Source organism: Trachemys scripta, chromosome 24 (assembly GCF_013100865.1).
Source record: "Trachemys scripta elegans isolate TJP31775 chromosome 24, CAS_Tse_1.0, whole genome shotgun sequence".
Lineage (NCBI taxonomy): Eukaryota > Metazoa > Chordata > Testudines > Emydidae > Trachemys > Trachemys scripta.
In genome coordinates this window covers 12,531,020-12,558,888 of record NC_048321.1, presented here as the reverse complement: position 1 = coordinate 12,558,888, position 27,869 = coordinate 12,531,020, and the positions used below count along the sequence as shown (strand labels likewise).

The 27,869-nt window shown below is 53.0% G+C and overlaps 1 protein-coding gene across 1 annotated transcript in view; it reads right to left on the bottom strand.

Annotated features, from left to right (window-relative positions):
- LOC117869864 (sialic acid-binding Ig-like lectin 5) overlaps window positions 1–27,869 on the bottom strand; it is a 72,597-nt gene that overhangs the window by 9,249 nt on the left and 35,479 nt on the right. Inside the window, exons 6-9 of the mRNA XM_034756973.1 lie at window positions 27,433–27,834; window positions 26,974–27,294; window positions 24,543–24,608; window positions 24,150–24,416 (exon numbers count right to left, since the gene is read on the bottom strand). Coding sequence (XP_034612864.1) covers window positions 24,150–24,416; window positions 24,543–24,608; window positions 26,974–27,294; window positions 27,433–27,834 — 1,056 coding nt within the window. The remainder of the gene's footprint in view (window positions 1–24,149; window positions 24,417–24,542; window positions 24,609–26,973; window positions 27,295–27,432; window positions 27,835–27,869) is intronic.

Sequence of the window (27,869 nt, the reverse complement as noted above, 5' to 3'; positions counted from 1 at the left end):
AACTGGTTAAAAGATAGGAAAGAAAGGATAGGAATAAATGGTCAATTTTCAGAGTGGAGAGAGATAAATAGCAGTGTTTCCCGGGGTCTGTATTGGGACCAGTGCTGTTCAACAAATTCATAAATGATCTGGAAAAAGGGGTAAACAGTGAGGTGGCAAAATTTGCATATGGTACAAAACTACTCAAGATAGTTAAATTCAAAGGTGACTGCGAAGAGCTACAAAGGGATTTCACATAACTGGGTGACTGGGTAACCTAATTCAATGTTAATAAATGCAAAGTTATGCACATTGGGAAACATAATCCTACCTATACATATAAATTGAGCTGTTACCAGTCAAAAAAGAGATTTTGGGGTATTGTCGATAGTTCTCTGAAAACATTCATCAGTGTGGAAAGATCATCAAAAAAGTGAACAGAATGTTGGGAATCATTAAGAAAGGGATAGTTAATAAGGCAGAAAATGTCATATTTCCCCTATATAAATCCATGGTACACCCACATCTTGTATACTGCATGCAGATTTGGTGGCCCTATCGCAAACTGGAATTGGAAAGAGTTCAGAAAAAGGCATCAAAAATGATGAGGGGTATGGAACAGGTTCCATATGAGGAGAGATTAATAAGTCTGGGACTGTTCAGCTTGGAAAAAAGACGACGAATGAGGTATATGATAGAGCTCGATAAAATCCTGACAGGTGTGGAGAAAGTAAATAAGGAAGTGTTATTTACTCCTCCCCATAACCGGGACCAGCTCTAGGCACCAACAAACCAAACGCAATTCCACGGGCGGCAGTTGCGCTCTCGGAGGTTTTTTTTTTTTTTGCTTAGGGCGGCAAAAAACCTAGAGCCGGCCCTGCCCGTAACACAAGAACTAGGAGTCCCCAAATGAAATTAAGAGGCAGCAGGTTTAACAGAAACACAAGGAAGTATTGATTCACACAACGTACAGTCAACCAGTGGAACTCCTTGCCAGAGGATTTTCTGAAGGCCAAGACTATAACACGTTTCAAAAAAGAATAGGATAAATTCATGGAGGACAGGTCCATCAATGGTGTCCTTAGCCACTGTTTTCCAGAAGCTGGGAATGGGTGACAGAGGATGGATCACTTGATGATTACTGTTCTGTTCATTCTCTCTAGTGCACCTGGCATTGGCCATTGTCAGAAGATGAGGAGTACTTGTGGCACCTTAGAGACTAACAAATTTGAGCATAAGCTGTCATGGGCTACAGCCCACTTCATCAGATGCATAGACTGGAACATACAGCAAGAAGATATACATACAGAGAACATGAAAAGGTGGAAGTACGTATACCAACGGTAAGAGGCCAATCAATTGAGATGAGCTATCAGCAGCAGAAGAAAAAAAACCTTTGAAGTGATAATCGAGATGACCCATAGAAGGTGTGATGATACTTAACATGGGGAAATAGATTTAATTAGTGTAATGGCCCAACCATTCCCAGTCTCTGTTCAAACCTAAGTTAATTGTATCTAATTTGCATATTAATTCAAGTTCAGCAGTCCCTCTTTGGAGTCTGTTTTTGAAGGTTTTTTGTTGTAAAATTGCCACCTTCAAGTCTGTCACTGAGTGGTTAGAGCGGTTAAGCAAAAAAAAAGCAGAGTCCCGCCAGCAGAGCAAAAAAAACCAACAACAACAAAACCAGTGCAAAATATCAGGACAAATGCCTAAATATTGGGACAGTCCTGATTTTATCGGGACGTCTGGTCGCCCTAGACTTGCCCATGTGACTCTAAGGCAGTGCCTTCTCCCGGCCCCTCCACAAACGCAGTCAGAGACCAACTGAAGTGCAGCACCTGTGTCCTTTTATTGTTTGTGTCCGTTCCCACCACCTACTATTTACAAGTGTTTACAGAGACCAACACTCTTGGAGACCACTAGCTTCCCAGCCAGCAGGGATCTAGAGCCCATGCTCCTCCCTTTGCTGTCTCCCCCTGCTGCCCGTCTCTTAGCCAGCTTTACAGGGCAGGCTGGCTACCCAGGCCTGCAGGTGGATCCACTCTGGTAATTAGGGCACGGCCCTTCAGCCAGCCTAACTAATACCCTTCTTCCTCTGGGACAGGGCTAACAGGGGCCTGGCTTGTTTCTCCTAGCCAGCACCCTGTTACACCCCTCCCCGCTTAAGAGGCATACGGTCCGGCTGCCCTCGGACCACCTGCCTTTTGGCCCTTTCGCTTTTTATTTTTACTTGGAGTGGGGCTTTCTGCGGGGAAGGTTTCCCCTGGGACCGGTTGAGCCCCAGCCCCCTCCACCAGCACTCGCTCTATCCCCCTCCCACAGAAGGTACACTGCGGAGGTAGTGGCGGCCCCTCTAATTCTGCTTCCCCCTGCAGATCATCACACCAATCACACGGCGGCAGGGGCCCTGACCCCAGCTCCTCCTGTACTGAGGGACGGCCTCAAAAGTTATCCCCTCATCCGGCGGGATCTTCCTTTCCTCAGTTCCCCCACATCTTCATGTGGGTTCTGGACCTCATCCGCAGGTGCTGTTTCCCTGGGGTCCTCAGCAGGGCCCAGCCCTTCCCCTGAGGGGCCTAAGCCTGTGAGTTCCCCTATGCAGGCCTCCCGTGGACCCACGCACTCTGGGCTCAGTTGTCTAGGAGTTTTATTTGCCTCGACAGATCTAGGTCCATCCCCAATTCCAACAGCCCTCTGGCTCGGGTGGCATGCCCCCCTTTTGTGGGTGCCCCCTTTCTTCCTTCTTGGTAGTGAGCCCCAGTCCCTGCCCACCACCACTGGATACGGTAACCACTCCAGGACCCCCATTCGCTTCCAGGGGTACCTGAGCCACCTGGTTATACTTTTTGTCCCTGTGTATGCACCCCAGGGCCATTCTTGCCCCCCAGACCAGCCAATGCGGTTTTATCAATGCCTGCTATACAAGCGTACAGCCGGATGCTGTATCCAGCACGCCGGCTTGGGGTTTTCTTCCCACTTTCACAGGGACAGTGGGCAGGTTCCATCCCCCTGTCTGCCCCGCTACCAGCATCCATCCACTGAACTCGGCCCACCCACACTCCATCTCTGGGCAGTCTCTTGTATGTCCCGGTTTGCCGCATTGCCAGCAGGTAAGCCTGGCCGGTCGGTCGGGTGTCCCTAGGAGCTCGCCCCTCTTTCATGGGGCTGGCCTGGAGAACGGCTCGGTTAGTCTCCTCCCCGGCTCCCTATCCCTCCAGAGCTGGTCCTCCCTCTGGGGTCCCTCGGCCTCTATATACTCTTCAGTTAACCTGACTGCTGCCTCTACAATCTCCTGCTGATGCCGCCTCACCCAGACCTGTATTGTCTCAGGGATGCTTTGTAACAACTGTTCCAGGACCACACCGTCCATAATCTCCACCGTGGTCTGTATCTCGGGCCGTAACCATTGGGTCACCCAGTCCATTAACCTCTGGGTAAAGGCACCGGGCCACACAGCCGACATCCAGCGAGTGGCCCGCAGCTTCTGCCGGTAGCGTTCAGCTGATAGACCCACCAGGTCTAGAATAGCGGCCCATATTGTCCCATAATCCCGAGCGTTTTTGTCACTCAATGCCATATAGGTGGCTTGAGCCTCTCCCATCAGGTGCGGCATGAGCCGGAGGGCCCAGGTTGTCCTTTCCCACCCAGCGCCCGTGGCTACCTGCTCAAATGTCCCCAAGAATGCATCTGGGTCATCTGCCAGGCTCATCTTGCATAGTCCCCAGCCCGGAGCCTGGGTGCCCTCACTCACCGCAGGACTCACCACCCACTGTAGGAGTTGGGTGTTGGTCTGCTCCCTGATAAAATCCTGCAGGCTTTGTTGTTGTTCCACCTGCCAGGTCAAGAAGGCCTGCTTCTCAGTCTGCTGGGACAACTGGACATTGACCAGGGCCTGTTGCATCTCCTCCTGCTGCTTCACCAGCCATTTTAAGGTCTCTTCCATCTCCAAGGCCGCCAACCACAGTCGCTGGTGTCAGGATCCCAGACAAGCCCCCACGTGTAGCAGTGCCTGCTCTCGGCCCCTCCACAAACGCAGTCAGAGACCAACTCTGGTAATTAGGGTGTGGCTCTTCATCCAGCCCAACTAATACCCTTCTTCCTCTGGAACAGGGCTAACAGGGGGCCTGGCTTGTTTCTCCTAGCCAGCACCCTGTTACAGACTCCAAACTCCATTTTGCTGTAATTTTCCACAGTAAGAACAAGGAGATGTCCTTACACCTGGAAGAGACTATAAAAGGCTGATGCCTCATCTCCATCTTGTCTTCAATCCTGCTTCTAATCTCTGGAGGGACTTTGCCACAAAATGAAGCTCTGAGCAAAGGACTGAATGACATATCCCAGCTGGGGATGTTCCAGAGACTTGATTTGAACCTGCAGTTTAGTCCATCACTGCAACAAGCCTGACCCAAGAACTTTGCCATTCCTGTATGTAATTGATTCCATTTAACCAATTCTAGCTCTCATCTATATATTTTTTCTTTTATGAATAAACCTTTAGATTTTAGATTCTAAAGGATTGGCAACAGTGTGATTTGTGGGTAAGATCTGATTTGTATATTGACCTGGGTCTGGGGCTTGGTCCTATGGGATCGAGAGAAACTTTTTTCTTTTACTGGGGTAGTGGTTTTCATAACCATTTGTCCCCATAACGAGTGGCACTGGTGGTGATACTGGGAAACTGGAGTGTCTAAGGAAATTGCTTGTGAGACTTGCGGTTAGCCAGTGGGGTAAAACCGGAGTCTTCTGTGTTTGGCTGGTTGGTGCCTTGGTGTGTATAGGAACCCCAGCCTTGGGTTGGGACTGCGCTGCTTTAAGCAATTTGCCCTCAATTGGCACTCTCAGAAGTGTCCAACCAAAAGCCACCATCGTTACAAAGCCACTTCCCTGTTTCCTTCCCCTGCCTAAAAATTCCTCTCAGCTCCTGCAGCACCACTGATTGGCTGCCCTTCTCCAGGAGGCGGGGCAAGTGGGCAGGGCAGCCAATCAGAGGAGTGTTCCCCCTCTGGGCAAGGCTGGAGTTCTGCAGCCTTGGGGCTGGTCACAAGTGTAGTGATCTGGGGGTGGGGAAGGGTGTCTCAGCCTGGATCTCCCTTGGCCCATGCACCATCCCCCTGCCAGAGCAGGGTGGGACAGGCCCCGCTGCCCAGGGCTGGAGGGGCAGAGGCCGGCCCTGAGAGTTTCAGCCTACATCCCCATCCCTGGGGGGCTGCCGTGCCCCTGTGCAGTGTCTGGGACCCCAAGGGGTCTGTGCCCCACACAGCTCCATGGTGGGGGCAATGGAGCAAATGCGGCTGGAGGAAGAAGTTTGCACGTAGAAAACTGGGGAACCCCCTGCTGTACGTGGCCCCCTGAGCCAACACCTCCAGTGTGGTCTCCATGGTGGCGGAGCACTGGGGTGGGACCCTGCTCAGGCTCGGGCACCAGCAGAGCTGTGGGGACGTGCAGCCCAGGGCTGAGATGGCAAGGGGCTCCAGGTCGGGATTGAGGGGCACCCAAGTCTCCACAGAGCATCCAGCTCCCTCCCCCACCCTAGTTCCACTCACCCCTAGACCTGCAGAGGGGGCCCAGCGCCTGGCTCTCCGATCCTGCAGCCCGGGTTCCCCAGGGTTTGTGACTCAGGGTGTGGGGAAGTGGAATGCACAGGAATGTGAAAGCAGAAGTGGGTGCTGAGGGGGACAGGGGAATATGTTCTCTCAGAAATCCCAGCACCAGCATCCTGCCAAATTCCCCTCCCTCTGGTGGGGGCTGCCTGTGGCTTCCCTGCAACAGGGGCAGGCTGCATATTGCCTGTGTGGCTGGAAATAGAACCCAGGAATCCTGGCTACCAGCCCCCCCTGCTCTGACCACTAGACCCCATTCCCCTCTCAGAGTCAGGAATAGAACCCAGGAGTCCTGGCTCCCTGCCCCCACATACCAGCTCTATCCCTTTATTATTGCTTTTTCCAGTCACACAATAATATTTGAACATTAGCAGCTCACACCTCTTATCATATTGTACATGCTGCAGATGCTAATCACTCACCACAAGCTGAGATGCATCCGCCTCTGGGACGGGACAGCTGGGGAACAGCGACACTGCCCAGGGGTTGCTCACCCAAAGCTGAGATGCGTCTGTCTCTGGAGTGGGGCGGCTAGGAACAGCGCACTGGAACAGCAGATGTCTGTAGGATGGCTAGAGAATTTTGACTCCTATGGGAAGAGCTGGGTATGTGTGGAGACCTGCCTGGGACGGAGCGGGTGCGAGTGTCAGGACGTGGGCTGCAGCAAGATGCGAGAATTCAAGACAGGAAGGGGAAGTCAGCTGGTGAAACTGGCAGTAGAATGTCTTGCACAAGCTGGTTCCAGGGGCTGGAGATTTTGGTGCTATTGACGCAAGAGAGAGATTGTCACAGATACTGGCCAGCAAACATGGACAGCCGGCTTCCGGCCCTACCACAGGGGGATTGACTAGGGGTGGGGGGAATGGGGGTTGGGGCCTGTCCCCTCTAGGGGGCACTGGCTTCAATCTGCCCCAGAGTGGGGCACTGGCTGGCTCTGCGGGGTGGGAATGGGAACAAGGGTCCTTCCCCTCTAGGGTCTCTCAGCAGGCGAGACGCCAGAAGATAGGAGCTGGTCCATTGAGTGTAGAACCGTGGATAAAATCCAGGAGTCCTGGTTACCTGTCCCCCATCCTAGCTCTACTACTGCTTTTTCCAATCACACAATAATATTTTAACACTAGCAGCTCACACCTCTTATCGTATCGTACATGCTGCAGTCACTAATCACTCACCCCGAGCTGAGATGCAGCCACCTCCAGGCGGGGCAGCTGGGGAACAGCCACACAGCGACACTGCCCAGGGGTTGCTCAGCTGGAGCTGAAATGCGTCCACCTCTGGGGTGGGATGGCTGGGAACAGCGCACTGGAACAGCAGATTCCCGGTTAGGACAGCTAGAGAAGCCCGACTCCTATGGGAAGAACCTGGTGCATGTGGAGACCTGCCTGGCAGGGAGTGGGTGCGAGTGTCAGGGCAAGGGCTGCGGCGAGAAGTGAGATTTCAAGACAGGAAGGGGAAGTCAGCAGGTGAATGTGGCCCTAGAATGTCTTTCACAAGCCGGTTCCAATGGCTGGAAATCTCAGTGCCATCGACGCAAGAGGGAGATTGTCACAGACACAGGCCAATTCCCATGGACAGCTGGCTTCTGACCCCACTGCAGGGGGACTGTCTGAGAGTGGGTGGAATGGGGCATGGGGCCTTTCCCCTCTAGGGTCTCTCAGCAGGGGAGATGCCAGCAGATCCGAGCTGGTCAATTGAGCGCAGATGTTTGTTTTCTGTCTCTCGGTTCCTCAAACGCCTCCCAGGTCCCGGGTCACTGAGTCTGGGGATTCCCTTGGGATGGGACCCGGGTCATCGGCTGGATCAGGAGAAGCAGCTGGATTCCACAGCCCACCACAGACTCTGTCCTTCTACTTAAGAGCTGAGACGCAGATGAATCTGGCCTGGGTTCTGGGGGCTGTTTACACAGGGGCCCCTCCCCAGTGCTGAGATGTGGCTGCCTCTGGGGTGGGGTGCCGGGACTGTTTATACAAGGACTCCTTGCCCGGTGTTGAGATACACAGGGGTTTGGGAGAAACCTAGAACTAAAAGAAACACAGCACCCCCTAGGGGCATTGGGACCAGTCCCAATGGCCGGGTCCTCCTAAATCTCCCAACCCAGCCATACCCTGGCCCACTCTGCCCCAGGCCACTGGCACGTCAGCTCTGCCCCCATGCATGTGGGCACTGTCAGCTGTGCTGGGAAACTGGTTCAAGTCAGTGAGTTTACTCCACCTGTTCGGGGCTGGGCGAGAACCGTGGAGAGCAGGTGAGAGAGTCCCATTGAACAGTGGGGCATGGCCACTTGGACATAGGTCCCCAGCCAATGGCGGAAGGGGCGAGCCCGGGGCAGATTCCTGCTGGGACTGTGGCTGCCAGGTTTAGTGGGTTAGAACTCGCTGTGCTGGATCCATGCGGATCAGGGCAGACCCCTGGTCCTTCGGGTGAGAGCCGGGGCAGGAACCCTGGTGTCCGGGCCGGCCCCTAGTTTGGTTTGTTACATTCTGCCTTGGTTAATCCCCATTTGATTTCAGACTCTTTTTAATTAGGTGCCGGGGAGGTTTCCCTTGGTGGCTGTTAAACAGATGCCCTACCTGTCGGTGGCTGCATCTCAGGGCCAGGTGGGCAAGAGATCCTTATATAAATAGCCCCCGCACCCCACCCCAGAGGCGGCCGCATCTCAGCACTGGGCGAGGGATCTTTGTGCATTGTATGGAGCTCAGTATTTGACTCGTGTCAAATTTTTCCTGGGACTTGGAAATTACCAGGTTCAAATGCAGGAAAAAAAGAGATTCACTGGGAAACCTTGGAACCGCCAGGTCGAGATCGAAACCTGACATGGCTGCTAACATGGAGATCATGGGGACTGGGGTCCGTCTCTTAATGATATGGGAGGGCAAGGGTTAATTACCTGTAATGCATTATCTATCATCTATCTATCTATCTATCTATCATCTTAATAATTCAAATTTCTGTTTTTTTTCTGTGTCCTGAAGATATTTTAGCACATGGGAGGTGGGGGTGGGGAGGGTTAATTGAAAAATGTGGGATATTTTTTGGGAAAAATTCATAGCCAGTGAATTTTTTCCAGTGATCATTAGTTTTAAATGGCCAAGATCTCTGTGAAACCTTTCTAAAAACTAAAATATCCCATGATTAGCTTTTAGGAAATGGAACATTTGCACAAAACTTTTATTTTAAAAACAACCTGTGACGAAGTGGGGTATTTTGTTAGTGTTTTGCATGAATACGGTTTGTGCCTCGGTTTCCCTGTGTGCTGCATGTGTAACGTGGTGGTGGGAGAGGGGGGTTGTGGTTGCAGAGGGCCAGGTGTGATCTCGCCTACAGCCTGGAGCATGGACATTGGCTTGGACACTGTGGAACTTAGCAACCAGTGACCCGGAGGTCCAGCCCATCTTGGGAGCCAGTCGGTTCTGGCCCGTGGGAGGACAAAGGGCAGAGAAGAGAGGGCCCTGGAAGGCAGCTGGTTCTGGCCAGTCAGGGAACAAAAGATGAAGGAGAGGGGGCCCAGATGACCTGTTTGCTCAGGAACAAAGACAAAGAATGGAGGTGGGGCTGGTGGGGGAGGGAATATAGGGGGCTCAGCTAGAAGGAGGTCGCTTCTGGACTGGGGAAAAAGAGGGGGCTGATGATGAGACACAGGCAGGCTGAAGGCTCAGAGAGGTGTGGTTCCAGGAGGCACTGGAGCCTAGCTCTTAACCCCCCAGAGTGAGTGTGACCCCGAAAAGGGATGTCACACTGAAGGGGTTTTCTCCCAGGGACTGTATGGAGCCGAGAGAGCCCAGGATCTGGGATTCTGTGACACAACCGAGATCTGGTGTAATAGTTTTAATACAACAAACAAAACATAATTAACATCATTATATAAAATATATCCTAAAATAATAGTCAGTATATGTGTGCAAACTGTTTATATGTACTCTCTCTCTCTCTCTGTGTATATATATATATATATAGATGTAAGCAGAGTCAGGATGAGCTCTACCCTGACATCTGGTGGTGAATTATGATGAGGGTGGAAAAGAACTTCAGGGGCTGATCTTGTTTGCATAGGCACACCCACCCGCCTAGCCTGGGACAACAGCAACTGAAAGTGGTTACTTTGGCTGGTGTGGGATCCCCAGTTTCTCAGTTATTGGGACAGGAAGAATAAAGTGTTGTTACCCTGATTCTGTGAATCAAGGCCAGTGGAACTGTTGTATGACAGAGGGACTCACCATTAACTAAGTAGCACTCGCTAGACAAGGGGCATGGGTTACAAAACCCAGTGAATTGAGAGAAAATGTTGATAGGTATGTGGACATCTTTGAGGGCCTGGAATACCAATTGTGCTTCTTTTCTCTCTCTCTTCTCCCCCCCCCTTGAGTGTTGAATAGCAGAGCTAATTTTGCTTCTATTAAAGGTCTAGCTAGAGATTACTGAGCTGAATTCATTTTGGGCCAATAGTGTACCAGCACTGGTGTTCCCCTACTACAATCTGAAATCAGTAAAAGAGCTTAAAATTGCTGAGCTGAGCTCCTTGAGTGCGGTGTTAACTAGTGGGGGAGCCTGAAGATATATTGCTAAGCAGTTGGTAGAGTGGACCAGTTTGTGGGATGGTTGGAGCAGCCCACGGAACAGTGAGCTGAGCAGTTTGCGGTGGCGGCTGGAGCAGTTTATGGGATGGCTGGTGGAGTGGTGAGGCTGGAGCGGAGTGGAGCAGTTTGTGGAGGCTGCTGGAGGAGCGGCGTGGCATGGCTGGTAGAGTGGAGCCATTCGTGGTGAAGACTGCAGCAGAACTCAACAGAGAGGCGGGGCAGTCAGCCTCGGACCACGTAAGATGCCCCTTAACACCCCGTGTGCCCCCCACTTCCACCCAGGCTAGGGGGGTAAAACTCTGCAGATAAACTTTTGAACTCTGGGGCAGCACTGACCAGGGGCAGAGACTTTTGGGTTGTTCGACTTTGGGGTGATTGGACTTAAGACCCTGAGGGGAAAAAGACACGGCCAAACTTACTTGGAGGTTGATCTTTTGCTCATGGTTTGTGTTATGAATCCTGTTTGTGGTGTTTCCCCAACATAATGCCACATTGTTTCCCTCCTTTATTAAAAGGCTTTTGCTACACTCAGACTCCGTGCTTGTGAAAGGGGAAGTATTGCCTCCTAGAGGCGCCTGGGAGGTGGTATGTAATTGTTCCAGGTCACTGGGTAGGGGCTCGAGTCGGTTTTGCATTGCGTTATTGAAATGGAACCCCTAGATACAGAACCCGGCCCTTGTTGCTGCCAACTCAGAGGGGCAGAAGGATTTTACACACACACACACACACACACACACACACACACACACACACACACACACACCATTAACATAAAACTGAGCATAATTAGATATATAGTCTATATATACTTTGTGTGTATATGTATATATGTAGGTGTATAATAACATAATAGTAGATATAGATACACACACACACACTCACATATATGAGAGAGAGACAGAGAGAGAGAGAAATGTATATCTACATAAAAATATTGAACACAATCGATTCAGCATTTCTCCAAAGACTAAACACTTGCTTTCATGATAAGATCTTGTCTGGCTTTGTGTAACTGTGCCATCTGGTGGCTCCACCTGTTCGGGGCTGGGCGAGAACCATGGAGAGCAGATGCCCCACCTAGAGGTGGCTGCATCTCAGCACCAGCCGGGTGAGTGGTCCCTGTATAAACAGCCCCCGCACCCGATCCCAGAGGTGACTGCATCTCAGCGCTGGGCTTCGGATCCTTGTGCATTGTATTGAGCTCAGCATTTGACTCATGTTTTTCCTGGGTCTTGGGAATTACCAGGTTCTGACTCCAGAAAAAAAGAGATTCACTCGGAAATCTTGGAGCCCCAAAGTTGAGATTGAAACCTGACATGGCTGGTAACGTGAGGATCATGGTGACTGGGTCCATCTCTTACTGCTCTGCTCTGGGAGGGTAAGTGTTAATTGCCAGTCATTATCTGTCTATCCCCACTCACCCCCTCTATCTATCTATCTATCTATCCCCAGACACCCCCTCTATCTAATCTATCTATCTATGTTAATAATTCAAATGTCCATTTTTTTCTGTATCCTGAAGATATTTTAACTCGGAGGTGGATTTGGTAATTTAAAAATTTGGGATATTTTTGTGTAAAAAATTCCTATCCAATATATTTTTTTCTAGTGACCATTTGTTTTAAATGGCCAACATCTCTGTGAAACATTTTGAAAAACTAAAAATCTTCTTGTAATTATTTTTTAAGAAAAAGAACATTTTGACAAAACATTTATTTTAAAAAACAACCAAAATTTTGTGCAGTAATTTTAATACAACAAAACGTAATTAACATTTATTATTATATAAAATATATCATAATAGTCAACATACATATATATCCAGTATATTTGTATGCACACACACACACTATATATATATATATATATATATATATATATATATATATACTCTCTCTGGCTCTCTCTTTCTCTCTACATATTAACATAAAAATAAGCATAATTAGATACTCTCTATATACTGTGTTTGTGTACGTGTATATATATATATATATGTAGATATATAATAACGTTATAGAATAATATATATATATATAGAGAGAGAGAGAGGTATATATCTACATAAAATAATGAACATAATTGATTCAGCATTTCTTCAAAGACTGAACATTTGCTCATGCACTAAGACCTTTTATGACTTTATGTAACTGTGTCATCCGGTGGATCCCTCCAGAACAGACTGTTTCTCCTGCCCCATCTCTCCCATGCAGGATTCCTGCATGTTCAGGCTGCCAAACAACCCTGGATGGGAGAGGCGATCTTTCTTGGTTCATGGAGCAAGCGGACATCTTCTGGGGGAAACCATTGCTGCCGACATCCTCTACAGTGAGTTGTTGGAGGAGTCATGTGGCCATGTCTGGTTGCTGGAGGACCTGGAGAAGGTGGGCTGCTCGCTGGGCATCGAGGATGTGAGAGAGGGGGACAGGGACTGTTATTATCTGCACATCGCCAGGGGGAAATCATTCTGGCCCAGTAACTGAGCAACACAGCCTGCACTCATCGTCACAGGTATCCCACCACTGCCACCTGAGCCAGCCAGTCCCCTGCCCTGGGGCAGATTGGAGCTAGTGCCCCCTCAAGGGGAAAGGCCATTTCCCACCCGCTGAGCCAGCCAAACCCTACCCTGGGGCTGAATTCAAGCTGGTGCCCCCTAGGGGTGAAAACCAAAGGCCTCATCTCCCAAGCTAATCCCCGTCCTCTTCTTGGTCTCGCAGAGCTGATCTAGCAGCTGGTGCTGGGGGTCCCCGAGGTGCTGCTGCCCAGCAACCGATGAACACGATGACCAGCCAGGCTCCAGGGACCTGCTCCGGGACCCCTCCCCAAATCACCTGGATGGGAGGGTTCAACTCCAGAGACAGGGACCTCTCAGTCTCCCTGGTGAACATCAGCATCTCCTACAGCTCCATGCTCAGCTTTACACGGGCACCAGGGGACCACGGCAAAGAGCTCGTCTGCAGCATCACATGCCCTGCGGTCGGGGTCTCCACCCATAGAGTCCTCTGGCTCCAGGTTGGCTGTGAGTGACCCCCATCGAGCTCCATGAGGGGCGATTAGATGGCGTGGGAGCCAAGACTCCTGGATTCTACCTTTGGCTCTGGGAGGGGAGTGGGGTCTAGTGATTAGATGCGGGGGTGGGAGCCAGGACTCCTGGGTTCTACCTTTGGCTCTGGGAGGGGAGTGGGGTCTAGTAGTGAGAGCAGGGAGAAGGAAACCCTTAGAATCTGAAGTATAACACCCAGCTCCAGAAAAAAATGGGAAACAGCAAATCAAGGGAGACTCACTTCCAAGCCCCAAGCCACTAACCGGCTCCCGCCTTATTGCAGCCAGGCTCACGGCCCAGGCACTGTGGCTGCGACCCATCATTGCATGGGTCTGCCAGGGGGTATTATGGTGGTTGGATTCCTCCTGGCATATCACCAGGTGTTCCTGTGGTTGAGTCCCCACCCGGCTGCGCCGCAGAGACCATTAGCTACACACCACGGATATCCCTGGGCAAGTTCCGCCCCGAGCTGGCACGTGAACCACAGTATCCTGGTGATATCCTCAGCCAGGTGTATCTGTTCTGCATCCATCAAACCCCCCCAGCTACAGGATTCTCCTTCACACCCTGTCCCAACTGTGTATGTCTGTTAGCCAGCTGCTGCACCCCGTCTCAGCACTGGGGGAGGGATCCCTGGATAAACAGCCCTCGCACCCCCCCCAGAGGTGGCTGCATCTCAGAGCTGGGTGAGGGGTCCTGCTGTAAACAGCTTGGGTCTTTGCATAGCTCGGGGTTGATCTCTGCAGCGAGTGGCTTGTGTCCGTTTCCATCCCTGTCTGAGTTGCTCTGTCTCCCTACAGGAAAAGCCCAATGGAAACCCAGTAACCCCAATGCTTCAGCTGACAAGGGGAAATTCCCAGCAGCTCCTTCCTCCAGCCTCAGCCCAGCGGGACCCGAGGGAGCTGGGATCTCAGACCCCTGCGTGCCACTGCCTGACTCCTGATGTGCAGTGACTTGGCTAGGACTGATACCCATTCCTAGCTGCACAGAAGCCCATGGAGAAACTGCACCCTTGGCAGCAGCTGGCTCCATCTTTTACAGAATGGGCTGCTGTGACTCGGTTTCCCTCCACCGTGGTGAGGGGAAGAGGTGGTGCATTGTGGGGGGCTGGTGTGTGAAATCTGCTGTGTTTCTCACCCTCTGGCAGGTTCTTGACAGTGGCCCCACTCAAATAGAGATGAGTTATGTGTGGCCGACAAAGAATGGTAATTTCACTTCCACCTTTTCACCACTAGGAGGCTGTGATGTTCCCCTGGTGTTATCTGGACCGGTGACCTGCTAGGTCACTCCAATCCTCGACACTGGGAACCAGCCTTACCCTGCTCTGCTGTGAGAACCCCACTCCTGGGCTGTTCATGCACAGCCTCTGGCATGTGAGCTGCTCCCAGCTGTGTGAGTGAGCACTTTTGGCTGCTGCTTGGATTGGGCAACCGAATGACGCTAGCCAGTATCTCCATGAGAGTCTCTGACACGTTTCAAACCAAACACACTGCTTCAGGTAGAATAAACAAACCCATGTATTAACTACAAAAGATAGATTTTAAGTGATTATGGGTGAAAGCACAAGAAGTCAGATTTGGTCAAATTACATGAAAATAAAACTCAGTATAAGCTGATTTTAACACTTTCAGTGCTCTTACAAACTTTGATGCTTCTCACCACAGGTTGGCTGGTTGTTCTTCAGCCAGGCTCTCCCCTTTGATCAGCGCTTCAGTTGGTTGGTGGTGATGGCTGTAGATGAAGGTGGAAGAGAGAGAGCACGGCAAACGTCTCTCCCTATTATCATGTTCTTTCTTCCCTCATGGTTTTGCCCCCTCCACCCCTCCTTCAGAGTCAGGTGAGCATTACCTCATCGCAGTCCCAAACTTACCAAGGGAAGGGGGGTGACTCACTCGAGGGTCCAACAGATTCTTTTGTTGCTGCCTAGGCTAGTGTCCTTTGTTCCTGTGAGGCTGGGCTGCGTATGTCCCATACATGCCCGGATGATGTGTGAACTGCCCCTCTGCTCCTGGAGAGTTTTGTCTGGGCCTCTGCTCCTGGAGAGTTTTTGCATGGGCTTTTGTAACAGGGTCCATGACCCGCCCCTTTTCCTGGGGCTGCTTGCTGCCCCCAATAAGGCTCAGAGAGCCTTCAGGGTTCTACAACACACGTCTTTATTTACTTAAGGTTCTCCCACCACCAGTGTCTGTCTATACACAAGCTATACAGGATTAGTCACCTCCTTTACAGGCAGAATCAGCCTTCAGCTAGGAGGCCTCCAGTTCCCTCCCTGACTACCCCCTGCCTCCTTGCTCCCTCCCAGCCTTTATAGCCCTTGGCTTGTCAGGCCAGCAGGTTTTGCCAATCCTCAGGCCGGCATCAGACCTTTTCCATCAGCCCCAATCTGTTTTCCCTGACTGGAGCTGACTGGGCAGGGGCTAATTAGGTCCTTTTGCACCAGCACCCTGCTACAGCTTGTTTTAAGCCATGAAGACAAATTTTCAGCCTCATAACTACATACATGTGTGACAATGCGGTTCTGGCGGAACCCAACTGAGAGTGCCAACTCAGGACAAATTGCTCAAACAGGGCAGTTACAGCCCAAGGCTGGGGTTTTTTCCACCTCTAAGGCAAACCAAACCAGCCAGACTAGGACACCTTCGGTCTCACCCCACTGGCTAACCGCAAGTCTCACAAGCAATCTCCTTAGACACTCCAGTTTCCCAGTATTCCCACCAATGCCACTCGTTATGGGGACAAATGGTTATGAAAACCAATACCCCAGTAAAAGAAAAAGGTTCTCCTGATCCCAAATGACCAAGCCCCAGACCCAGGTCAATATACAAAAAAAAAAAATTAATGGAGATATCCTATCTCATAGAACTGGAAGGGACCTTGAAAGGTCATCGAGTCCAGCCCCCTGCCTTCACTAGCAGGACCAAGTACTGATTTTTGCCCCAGATCCCTAAGTGGCCCCCTCAAGGATTGAACTCACAACCCTGGGTTTAGCAGGCCAATGCTCAAACCACTGAGCTATCCCTCCCCCCAAAATCAGATCTTACCCACAAATCATGCTGTTGCCAATCCTTTAGAATCTAAAATCTAAAGGTTTATTCATAAAAGGAAAAAGATAGAGATGAGAGCTAGAATTGGTTAAATGGAATCAATTACATACAGTAATGGCAAAGTTCTTGGTTCAGGCTTGCAGCAGTGATGGAATAAACTGCAGGTTCAAATCAAGTCTCTGGAATACATCCCCCGCTGGGATGGGTCCTCAGTCCTTTATTCAGAGCTTCAGCTTGTAGCAAAGTGCCTCCAGAGGTATGAAGCAGGATTGAAGACCAGATGGAGATGAGGCATCAGCCTTATATAGTCTTTTCCAGGTGTAAGAACACCTCTTTGTTCTTACTGTGGAAAATTACAGCAAAATGGAGTCTGGAGTCACATGGGCCAGTCCCTGCATACTTTGCTGAGTTACAAGGCGTGTCTGCCTTCTCTCAATGGGTCCATTGTATAGCTGATGGTCCTTAATGGGCCAGCAAGCAGGCTAGGCAGAGCTAACACCAGTTTGTCTGGGATGTCACCCAGCAGCATAGCTTAAGTTTGAAATACAGACAGTATAGAGCCAATATTCATAACTTCAACTACAAAAGTGATACACACATATAGACAGCATAATCATAACCAGTAAACCATAACCTTGTCCTAGACACCCCATTTGACCCCCTTTATACAAGATTTGCGTGCCACTACAGGACCTCGGTTGCAACAATGATCGATATGGTCCCAGATTATATCAATAACATCACAACATGAAATTACAACCTATTACAACAATGCTCAGTGCATCATCAGCTTTCTGAAGACACCCGACATGACAAACTATCCATTGGATACCACACAATTGTTAGAACAAAGGCCAAATACTTGCCTATTATCCCAGCTGTTTTTCCCGTATATCAATGCATAGCAAGACAATCAATCAAAGAGGCCCAACAGCAAGGAGGCCCAGCAGATGTATCCCATTACCCCTACCCCTGGAAAAGCAATCAATCAAGGGGGCCCCAACAGATGTATCCTATTTACCCCTAGAAAGGAATTTAAAATTCCATAGGTCAGCAGAATGTATGCATGCTAAGTCGTTTGTTACCAGGTATAAAAAGGCTTGCTTTGCACTTGAAAGGTGTGTTCCTCCCTCTGGCATGAGTCGAGGGGGACACCCGCTCAGCTGACTGATCAATAAAGAACTTGAAGCCGTCTTCTAGACTCCCGTGCCTCCTTGGGGTAATTGGGCAGCTCCAGGGGGAAACGAGCCCATTTGGCTAACACAATCATATTATAAGGATGAACATGGGGGTGCAGGGTGTTTCCCCAAGGTACAGAGCATAACAGATTGGGTAACAAAATGGCAGATGAAATTCAATGTTAATAAATGCAAAGTAATGCACATTGGAAAACATAATCCCAGCTATACATATAAAATGAGCTGTTACCACTCAAGAGAGATCTTGGAGTCATTGTGGAGAGTTCTCTGAAAACATCCACTTCCCTTCACAAATATTATGGCGCATACAGCACGTGGCTATAAGCATAGGAATATTGTCATTGGCCATGTCCAGCTTCCCATACAGGCATTGCCAGAGGGCTTTTAAACAGCCAAATGCACACTCAATAGACATTCTGCATTTGCTCAGCCTGTAGTTGAACCGCTCCTTGCTGCTGTCAAGTTGCCCCATGTATGGCTTCATAAGCCACGGCATTAAGGGGTAGGCAAAATGCCCAGGATCACAATGGGCATTTCGACTTCCCCTACACGGAACTTCTGGTCCGTGAAGAAAGTCCCTGCTTGCAGCTTCTTGAAGAGGCCAGTGTTCCGAAAGATTCATGTGTCATGCACCTTTCCAGACCAGCCTGCGTTAATGTCTGTGAAACACCCACGATGGTCCACAAGCGCCTGGAGAACCATAGAGAAATACCCCTTGTGATTAATGTACTCAGTGGCTAGGTGGTCTGGTGTGTGCCATCTATCACTCATCCGCAGATGTCATGCATGTTGCCCAGAATCACGGTCTTTCAGAGGAGGATGCGATTAATGGCCCTGCGCATTTCCATCAACACAAGTCCAACAGTTGACTTTCCCACTCCGAACTGGTTAACAACCCATCGGTAGCAGTCTGGAGTAGCCACCTTCCACAGTGCAATCGCCACACACTTTCCCAAGGACAGGTCAGCTCTCATTCTCATGTCCTTGTGCCACAGGGCTGGGGCAAGCTCATCACTCAGTCCCATGAATGTGGCTTTCCTCATGCGAAAGTTCTGCAGCCACTGCTCATCATCCCAGACGTGCACGACGATGTGATCCCACCACTCAGTGCTTGTTTCCCGAGCCCAAAAGTGGTGTTCCACTGTAGTCAGCAACTCCATGAATGCCACAAGCAATCTCGTGTCATAGCTAGTATGCATGGCAAGATCAACATCACACTCCTCTTGCCTTTGTAGTTTAAGGAATAACTCCACTTGCACTCGTGACTTATTGGTCAGAGCGAGCAGCATACTGGTCAGCAGTTTGGGATCCATTCCTGCAGCCCAAAGAGGCAGGGCAGGGCGTGCAGTACACAAACCGTTGAGAGGTGGTGACAAATGTGGACGGAAGCACAGGGATCGCTGGGTTGCGAAGCAATGCATCATGGGGCATTGGGACAGGACCCAGGATGCCCTGCGACCCCCTCTGCCTTCCCACAAGTCTTAGCAGCAGAAGAGAAAGAGATGCTCCCTGGGATAGCTGCCCAGAGTGCACCACTCCGAATAGAGCCGCAAGTGTGAACACATTATTGCGCAGGCAACTGACAGTGTGAACACACAACAGTGGTTTCCCTTCAGCGCTCTCTGAGCAGTGCTCTAACTGCCGGCACTGTAACTTTACCAGTGTAGACGTGCCCTTAGAAAAGCAGCTCATCTTGGTTTTAGCAATTGCCAGCGACGAAGAATCCCCCATGGCCTTTGGTAAGTTGCCCTGTGGTTAAACATTTCTACCTTCTTCCCAGTCTGAGTCTGTCCAGCTTCAACTTCCAGCCACTGGATGGTGTTAGACCTTCCTCTGCTCAACTGAAGAGCCCGTTAGTAAATATTTTTTCCCCACGTGGGTACTTATAGACCGGGATCAAGTCACCCCTGAACCTGCTCTTTGTTAAGCTAAACAGCTGGAGCTGCCGGAGTCTCTCACTCTGAGGCAGATTTTTTTAAACATTTAATCATTCTCCTGCCTCCTCTCTGAGTCTTTCCTGATGGGTCAAGGTCCTTCTGGAACTGCGGGCACCAGAACTGGACACAGGATCCCATCAGCGGTCACACCAGGGCCAGATCCAGAGAGAAAATCACCTCCGTGCTCTGACTCCAGAGCCCACTGTTGATGCACCCAGGACAGCCACAGCTCTTCTGGCTGCAGCATCGCACCGGGAGCTCATGTGCAGCTACTTATCCAGCATCACCCCCGAATTGTTGTCAGAGTCCCTGCTGCCCAGGAGAGCGTCCCCCATCCTGTGAGTCCGGCTGACACCCTGTGTTCCTGGGTGGACATGTTGACATTTAGCCCTATTAAAACACACACTGTTTGCTTGTGCCCAGTTTACCAAGCGACCCAGAGTGCTCTGTAGCAGTAACCTGGCCTCGTCATTATTTGCCACTCCCCCCATCTGTGTGTCATCTGCAAACTGGATCAGGGCTGATTTTATGTTGTCTTCCAGGTCGTTAAAAATGGTGTTAATCAGCATTGGGCCAAGGACAGTTCCCTGCAGGATCCCTCTGGAAACACGTGCTCGCTGCTGATTCCCTGGTGACAGTTACCTCTGGAGATCTAGCAATTAGCCAGTTTTGAATCTGGTTCATGGTGATTTCGTATCCTTCTAGTTTTTTAATCAAAATGTTGTGCGGTGCCAAGTGAAACTCCCTATGGACGGCGATGGATATTACATCACCACTGTTGCCTTTAGGAACATTGTGAAAATCAGGAGGGAGGACTGGTAAGGCCCTATGTGAGTATATTATTTGTATTGCAATGGTGCTTTTGAAACCCTGGCTGAGCTCAGGGCCCCGTCATGCCAGGCACTGCATGGATACAAACAGAGAGAGGCCCTGCGCCAGATGAGATTGGGGCCCCGTGTGCTGGTGTGAAGAAGTTGGGGATTTTCATAATGGTTTACATGAATGCTGCAGGTGTGCCTCAGTTTCCCTGTGTGCTGTGTGTGTAACGAGGTGCAGGGAGAGGGAGAGGAGATCAGGGCCCTGGTGTGCCGGGTGCTGCCTGGACACAGCAAGGGACAGTCCCTCGCCCCAGCTGGGATCAGGTCCGTGTTATACCCGGCCCTGCCCAGAAACCAACTGTGATCGGGGCCTTCCCAGGGGAAAGGCAGAAGTGAAAACTGATTCTTTACTGGACACAAATAAGTCATAGTTGTTAGTGGCCCTTTGTTGAAAAAGTAGCAGTGGCAAAAAATGACACATGAAAATCTATTTCAAGTAACAGCTTGTGAACTAGACATTTGACAGTCGGATACTTTTGGCTTTGGAGGGAAGATGTTACCTTCAATAGAACATTGTTATTAAGAAGTTCTAATCCCGTGGCACTGATTGCCCTAGACGGAGACCAGGGCCCTGTTATGCCAGGTACTGCTCAGACACACAGCAAGAGACAGGTCCTGCCCCAGCTGAGATGTGGGTCCCCTTGTGCCAGGAGCTGCACAAACACAGTGAGAAACAGTCCCTGACCCTAAGAGTTTATATTTTTATCATTTCAATTTTCAAGGTGAGGAAACTGAGGCCAGACAGTTGCAGCAACTGGCCCAACCTCACCTACAGCAGTTTCAGTGGAGCAGGGACTAGAACCCAGGAAGCCCGAGTACCAGGCCAGCACCTTAGCCACAAGCCCATCCCTCTGCTCCTGCCAGCTGCTGCCCCTGCGCTTGAAAATCCTGTCCATCTATGAAACGAGGGGGTGAGGGCTCAGGCAGGGTAGAAGAGAGACTCTGTGGTTGAGAGGTCAGAGACTCTTTCCTCTGGGGACAGTGGGGTTTGGGAGGGTGCAGGCTTTAGGACCTGGCTGCAGAGGACTCTGGGATACCTCCCCACAATGCAGTGCTCCAGCATCTCCAAGGCCTAGTTGACCCCGCTCTGAGTCCGGGGCCAAGCAGGGATTTGCACCCACGTTTCCCACGTCCTGGGCCAAACCTTTGCCCCCTTCCCCTCTCGTTATGATCCCCCAACAGCGCTGGATGGGCTGGAGATGCCCAGCCTGGGCCCATGTTGCTAAGGGGCTATTTCCGCCGGACCTCGGAATATTCTGTGGTGGGGGCCTCCGGAGGCTCCGCCCCTTTGCGCTGCGGCTTGGAGAAGTTGATGGAGGTGTAATACTGCTCATCCGGCTCCCCGGGGCCTAGCGGGGCCTTTGTTGCTGCAGCCCTGTCCTGGACGTCTTTGGTCTGGCGGGCGGTTGGAGTCTTGTGATGCTGAGTGAGAAGCAAGGCAGAGACACCAGGCAGAGACTTGCATCCACCCTGCTGAGCTGATTGCATGGGCTGCCCCAGGCCTCCTTTCCCCCACCCTCCGTGCAAATGCATTTCCTGCATCGGGTGTGCACTAGCAAGAGACGGGGGATTGGGTATTTCACATTCGCTGCACACATGAACCAATCCCACGCCAGCACCAGCTCGGTTAATGCATTCGCTGCCTCAGCTGTACAGGCCATGCATTAGCAAGATGCATGGGGGTGTGCGCATTTCATGCACCACGCATGCAGGATTTCATCTCATGCATCTCATCACAGAACAGGTTTAGGAAATGTATTGACTAGATTTCATGCTCCGAGGATGTGTGAACTGATCTCATGCGTCTTGGGGCAGCACCAGTTAAGTTAATACATTCTCTGCATTACCTGTACTGGCCATGCATTAGCAAGACACATGGGGCTGTGTGCATTTTATGCACTGTGCATGCATGATTTGATCCCATGCATCTCGTGATTGCATAGACTGTGCTGAGGCATTCTCTGAAGGGTGCAACAGACACGGAGCACCCTGCATGCACTGTCTGATGACAAGCACTTGATATCATAGCAGGCAGCTGCAGAAATGCATTTCTTGCCTGATTGGTGCATCCAGGCGATGCCCAGGTTTTAGCAGCATTCCAGCCCCAATCTAATCCTGTGCACTTTGTGAATGCACGTGAATGCATTCGCTGCATGTCCTCCCCTCTGAGCGAGACCTGAGGCATGAGGTGCAATTTCTGCATGCAGGAGCCGATCCCACGCAGTTTAGGGAGCCCAGGCTAGTGGCAGGGGTGCATTTCTTGCAGGGGGTTGGGTGCCCTGGTGAAAGCCTGGCTTACATTCATGCATTTATTAAAGGGGTGGGAAAGCAGGGGGATGGAGGAGAAGAAATAGAGGGGAGCAGAGGTGGGGTGGGAAGGGCAGATGGGCTTGGTCCCCCGCTTCCCCCAGGTACATACCACGGGCATGGTGGGGATGTTACTATAGATCAGGCTGGCCTCGTCAGCCGTCTGCTCTGTCTGGCTCCTGTTAGCCATCTCCCCAGCCTCAGCTTTGGGGGGCACCAGCTCCCGGCCCCGCAGCCTGTGGGGAGAGAGATCAGGACGGACTCATTGGACAGGGGAGGGGTTAGAATAGCCCCATAGGAGGGAGAAAGGTGGCACACCAGTATGAGGGTCTAGGGTGCAGGGGACTGGGATAGGCCAGGGAGAGGGGTTGGGGGATCTCACTGCGGGGGGCTGGAAAAGCACAGGGGAGAGGGCAGGAGATCTCAGTGGGGCAGCTGGGGGTCAGGGCAGGAGGCATCAGACTCACTTGATCACACAGAGCCCGAGAAGGAAGAAGCCGACAGCGACCCCCAGCCCACAGGCCACCCCGATGCCCAGCTCCTCTGCACCTGCAAAAAAAAAAAAACCCCAAAAAACCAGCATGGAGCATGGCTGGGAAAGAACCCAGGAGTCCTGGCTCCCAACTCCCCTGCCTCCAACTCCCAGACCCCACTCTTCTTCCAGGGTTGGGGAGAGAACCCAGGAATCCTGGCTCCCTCCCCATTCCCATCCCCATCTCCGAGCTAGGGACAGAGCTAGGGAGTCTGAGTGTCTCACCTCTCTGCGGGGGGCTGAGTTCAAAGTGCAGGGCGGCGTAGGTCCCGTGGGGGTTGGAGCCGAGGCAGAAGATCTGGGGGCCCCTGTCCCCGCTTCCCGTCCAGCTCAGGGTGCTGACGGCCTCGTCCCCCTGGGCCCAGGAGCTGACCTGCAGGGCCCCCCGTGAGCAATTCCCAGCCAGGGGCTCCCCGTTCACCTGCCACTGGAGCCGGGGTGGGGGGTGGGAGCGCAGGAAGCAACTGCAGCTGACGCTGGGCCCCTGGCGCTGGCAGGACGAGTTCAGCCTGGTCCCCGGCCGTGGGCTGTCTGGAGAGAGCAGGAAACACAGCGACAAATTAATAGTCAGAGAGAGAAACCCAGTGTCAGGGAGTCCTGTGGTTAACCCCACTCACATCCAGTGGCAGGGAGTCCTGTGGATTAACTCTTCTAATACCCAGGGACAGGGAGTCCCATAGATTAATCAGCTATTATCCAGAGGCAGGGAGTCCCGTGGGTTCTCTGCCCTGAGACGTCTTTTCAGCCGGCCCCTGGGCGCTGATCTGGCCCCATCCTTGGCCAGCAGCGCTTCACACTAACCCACCTGCTTCTCCGCCTTCAGCCTGGGCACTCACGGCCCTCGTAGATGGCCCAGAAGTCTTTTCAAGCCTCAGCTGCCCCCCTTGGGGCTGCCCCTAAAGCAGCTAATTAACTATGGCACAGGGGGGGTTGCACTGTCTCCGTTTAAAAGGGCCAGGCACGCTGTGACACCTGCTAGTAGTCAGTGGCAAGGACTCTCACGGATTAACACTGCTACTCCCCAGTGTCAGCGTCCCAGGGGTTAACCCCACTCACACTCGACGAGCAGCTGGAACGTCCCCTGGGCAGTACTCTCCTTGTTCTGGGCCAAGCACCCGTACAGCCCCCTGTCCTCGGCCTTCACGTTGGGCAGCTCCAGCCGCAGCTGATTCCCCTCCATGGGGCCGGCTCCCTCAATGGCTTGGCCCCCCCTCACCCAGACCAGCGTGGCAGGGGGGCTGCTGGCGATGGAGCAGAGGAACCGCAGGGAGTCGCCCTCCCGGGCTGTGAGCTGTGAACCGTTCCCCACTGCGGTGCTGGGGTCTGGGAATAGAAATAACAGAGTGACTCGCATCCTGAGCCAGCCAGTCCCTGCGCAGGGGCTGGATCAGGGCTGGCGCCCCCTAGAGAGGAAAGGCCCCGTCCCCACTCCCCGCCCCCTAGCGGTACCTTGGAATAGCTGGGGGTCGCTCCTGTTAGCTCTGGAGATGGTGATTTCCGGAGTCCTCACTGGATCTGAAATACCCACGGGAACGTATTAGATTGGAGAGTGACCCCCACTGACCCCCTGCTCCACAGCCAAGCACCCCCAATGACCCCCTGCCCCTCCCCACAGCCCAGCACCCCCCATGGATCTCCTGCTCACCCTGTTCCCTGCAGCCCAGCGCACTCACGGAGGCACTCTGTCTGCCATGGCGCCCCCTAGAGCCTTACACCTCACGTGCACACACAAGGCCCAGCTGGCCAACCGGTAGGAATTCTTCACCCAGCACCGACACTCCCCAGCGTCCCCTGGGCTGAGATTCAGCAGCTCCAGGTGCCCATCCCCTCCCTGGCCAGGGCTCTGGGATCCATTCACCCTGGCCCAGCTCAGGGTGATCTCAGTTCTGCTCCCAGCCTCACAGTTCAGGCTCAGGGAGTCGCCCTCCTGGGTCTCCAGAGAGACAACGTTGCCCTCAGCTCCCCACACATCTGGCACTGGAAGAGACGAGCAGGCGGGTTTGGTCCCCCCAGAGATCCCCCACTAAGGAGCTGAGACGCAGCCACACTGGGATGGGACATGGCAGCTGTTTATACAGGGTCCGCTCACCCGGCACTTAGACACGGCCCCTCTGGGGTGGGTGCACAATCTCGGTGCCTTTCCATGGCAGCAGCAGGTCTCCGTCACAGCGATCGCTCCCTAACCCACCTCCTCCCCACTGCCCAGCGCCCCCTTAACAACGCCCTGGGGTCTGGAGACAGAGAGAACTGGGCCCTCTCCCCCCACCCCCCCATCACCCTCCCTACAGCTCAGCAGCTTCCTTGGGCTCTCCCCTCTGGACACAGAGCAGCCTGGCCCAGCTGAGCCTGGTGCCTGGCCCTGAGTGCGGGCAGAGCGTGACTAGGAGGCGTTCACTGATTCCCGGGGCTCGCAGCGCGGCCTCTCACCGGGGCGTCTGTTCCTGGTCAGGGTCCTGGTGATGTTGGGAGGCCCAAGCCGGCGGGGGGGGGGGGGTCGCTAGTGATCACTGAGCCTAGACATGGTCCCTCGCTGTGAGCTCAGCTGGGGGACGGGAAAGTCCCTGAAGTGACACAAGACCCGTGGGCGGGGAAGGGAAGTGACAGACCCAACTTTGCCCCACCCAAGAGGCGCCCGATGTAACCCAGGGGCCGGGTTAGGGCTGCGCTGGGGAACCAGAACCGTGGGAAATGGAAACCCAAGGGACAAAAACTGGTGAGTCAAAATTGGGTCTAATTGGCAGAGTCATTAACGTAGAGCCGGGTTGTTCCGGCCTGGGCACTCGAGCGACTGTCACCAGTGCCACTGTCTGCCGGGCACCTGGGCGTTCAGCATCCTGCTCCCCAAATGTGTCCTCCCCAAGGCGGGACAGAGACAGGGGTCTAAATAACCCTGATCCTGCCCCCACCCCAGACTCAGACCCATCCACCACCAGGGACATCAGACACACCCATCATGGGTTCTTTACCTTCCCCCCTCGGTTCTTCTCTCCCCAGCCCTCTCCTTTTGCCCCCGGCTTGGCCGGCTTGGCCTGGGTATTTTGCAGCCTGGCTGCACCCAGAGGGGTGTCTGAAAGCAACACCTGGAACAGCCGGATGCTGATACTGGCTGGCCAGGCCTGTCAGGGTCCGTCCACGCTGCCCTCAAAGCCCCGTGGTGCCGAGCCTCAGAGCCTGGGTCCGTTGGTTCGGGTTCGCGGGGCTCAGGCTGTGGGTCTTTGATTGCAGCGTGGATGTTTCCTCCTAGGCCTGTGTAGACGTTCAGGGTCAGGGTGGGGCCTGGGCTCAGACACAGGTGTGAGGGGAGTGGGGGGCGAATCTTCCTCTGTCTAAGGGGAACAAGGGCCGTCCTTACAGTGAAGCCTGATCCTTCACCTCGCAAAGGCAGCCGCTGATTTCCCCTGTGCCCTGGATCTGCAGCGCAAAGGTCACAGGCCATTTAATGGGGGTTTCCCTGGGGCACGGTGGGTCGAGGTCTCTGGGCACCGAGCCCAGAGCATGTTTAGTGCCGGACAGTGACTGGGTCCCGAGGGGACTGGAATGGGGGGTGGATACCAGCACAGGAGGATTCTGGGGGCAGGGTACATCGGGGGTAGAGAGGATCCCAGAAGAGAAGGGCCTGGGGATCTGGGGGTGCAGAGGGGAGGGGGAGCCATAGCCAAGGGGGGCAGGAAGGGGTGAAGATCCCAAGGGAGAAGGGGCTGCACGGTGTGGAGGGAAGGGCCTGGAGTAGAATTGGCTGAGTGTGGATGGTGGGGGGTGGAGATCCCAGCACAGGGCTGAGTTGGGGGAGCGGCTGGGGGCAGGGCTGGGGAGCCCAGGGGTGGGGATCTCAGCAGAGGGAGCTGGGGGTTGGCGTGGAGGGGCTGGGTGGGTCACTCACAGCCGACATGGAGCCAGATGGTTCTGCTGGTGGAAGGTCCCCATCTTTGCCTGTAGGTGACGCTGCAGATGAGCTTTTTGCCGTGGTCCCCCAGGGAGGGTGTGAAGCTGAGCTCGGAGCTGCGGGCCCAGGTGCCGTTCGCCAGCTGGGCTGATGCGTCCCGGGCTGTGTTCCTGAACGGCCCTGTAATGGTGACTTGGGGAGGGGGCCCGGAACAGCGCCCAGGGGCTGTGCAGGTCACAGTCACTGGCTCCCCAGCCAGCAGCGTCCCTGGCAGCCCCCATGTCGGCGAGATCTGGATCTCTGGCTTCTCTGTCAGCTCTGAGACACGGGGAGAGGGGAGAGAATCAGTCGGGGACACGGGGCCTTTCCCCCCTAGGGGTGCAGCCCTGATCCGGCCCGAGGGCGGGGACTGGCTGGCTCATTGGGCTGATGAGCGGTGACTGTGGCTGCTCTTACGTGTCACGGAGATCGTGAGCGTAAGGTCAGTGCGATCGGTACTGGTGTGGTAATTGTAGCTAACTCTTCCCTCGACTCTAAGGAAATATCTCCCTGCATCTGTCCATCGGGCGTCGCTGATTTGCAGGGAGCAGTCGCCGGGTGCTGGATTCTCCGCCAGCTGGAACCGGTCCCGGGTTTCCTGCGACACCCACCGGCTGGGGTCACTGCTGGCCACAGGTGGATTCTGGCCCACAACAGCCGAATCCTTGTACCAGTATCTGTAGAGCTGGGTCCGGGGATTGTAGGTGTCATACGAGGCTGGGTACGTGAAGGTGCAGGGGACAAGAACGCAGAGACCCTCCTGCACCGACACCGACTGCGGCACCGTCAGGGTAAATCCGGGCTGCTGGGACAGGGACCCTGCAGGGGACAGAGAGGGGTGAAAGCAGAACCCA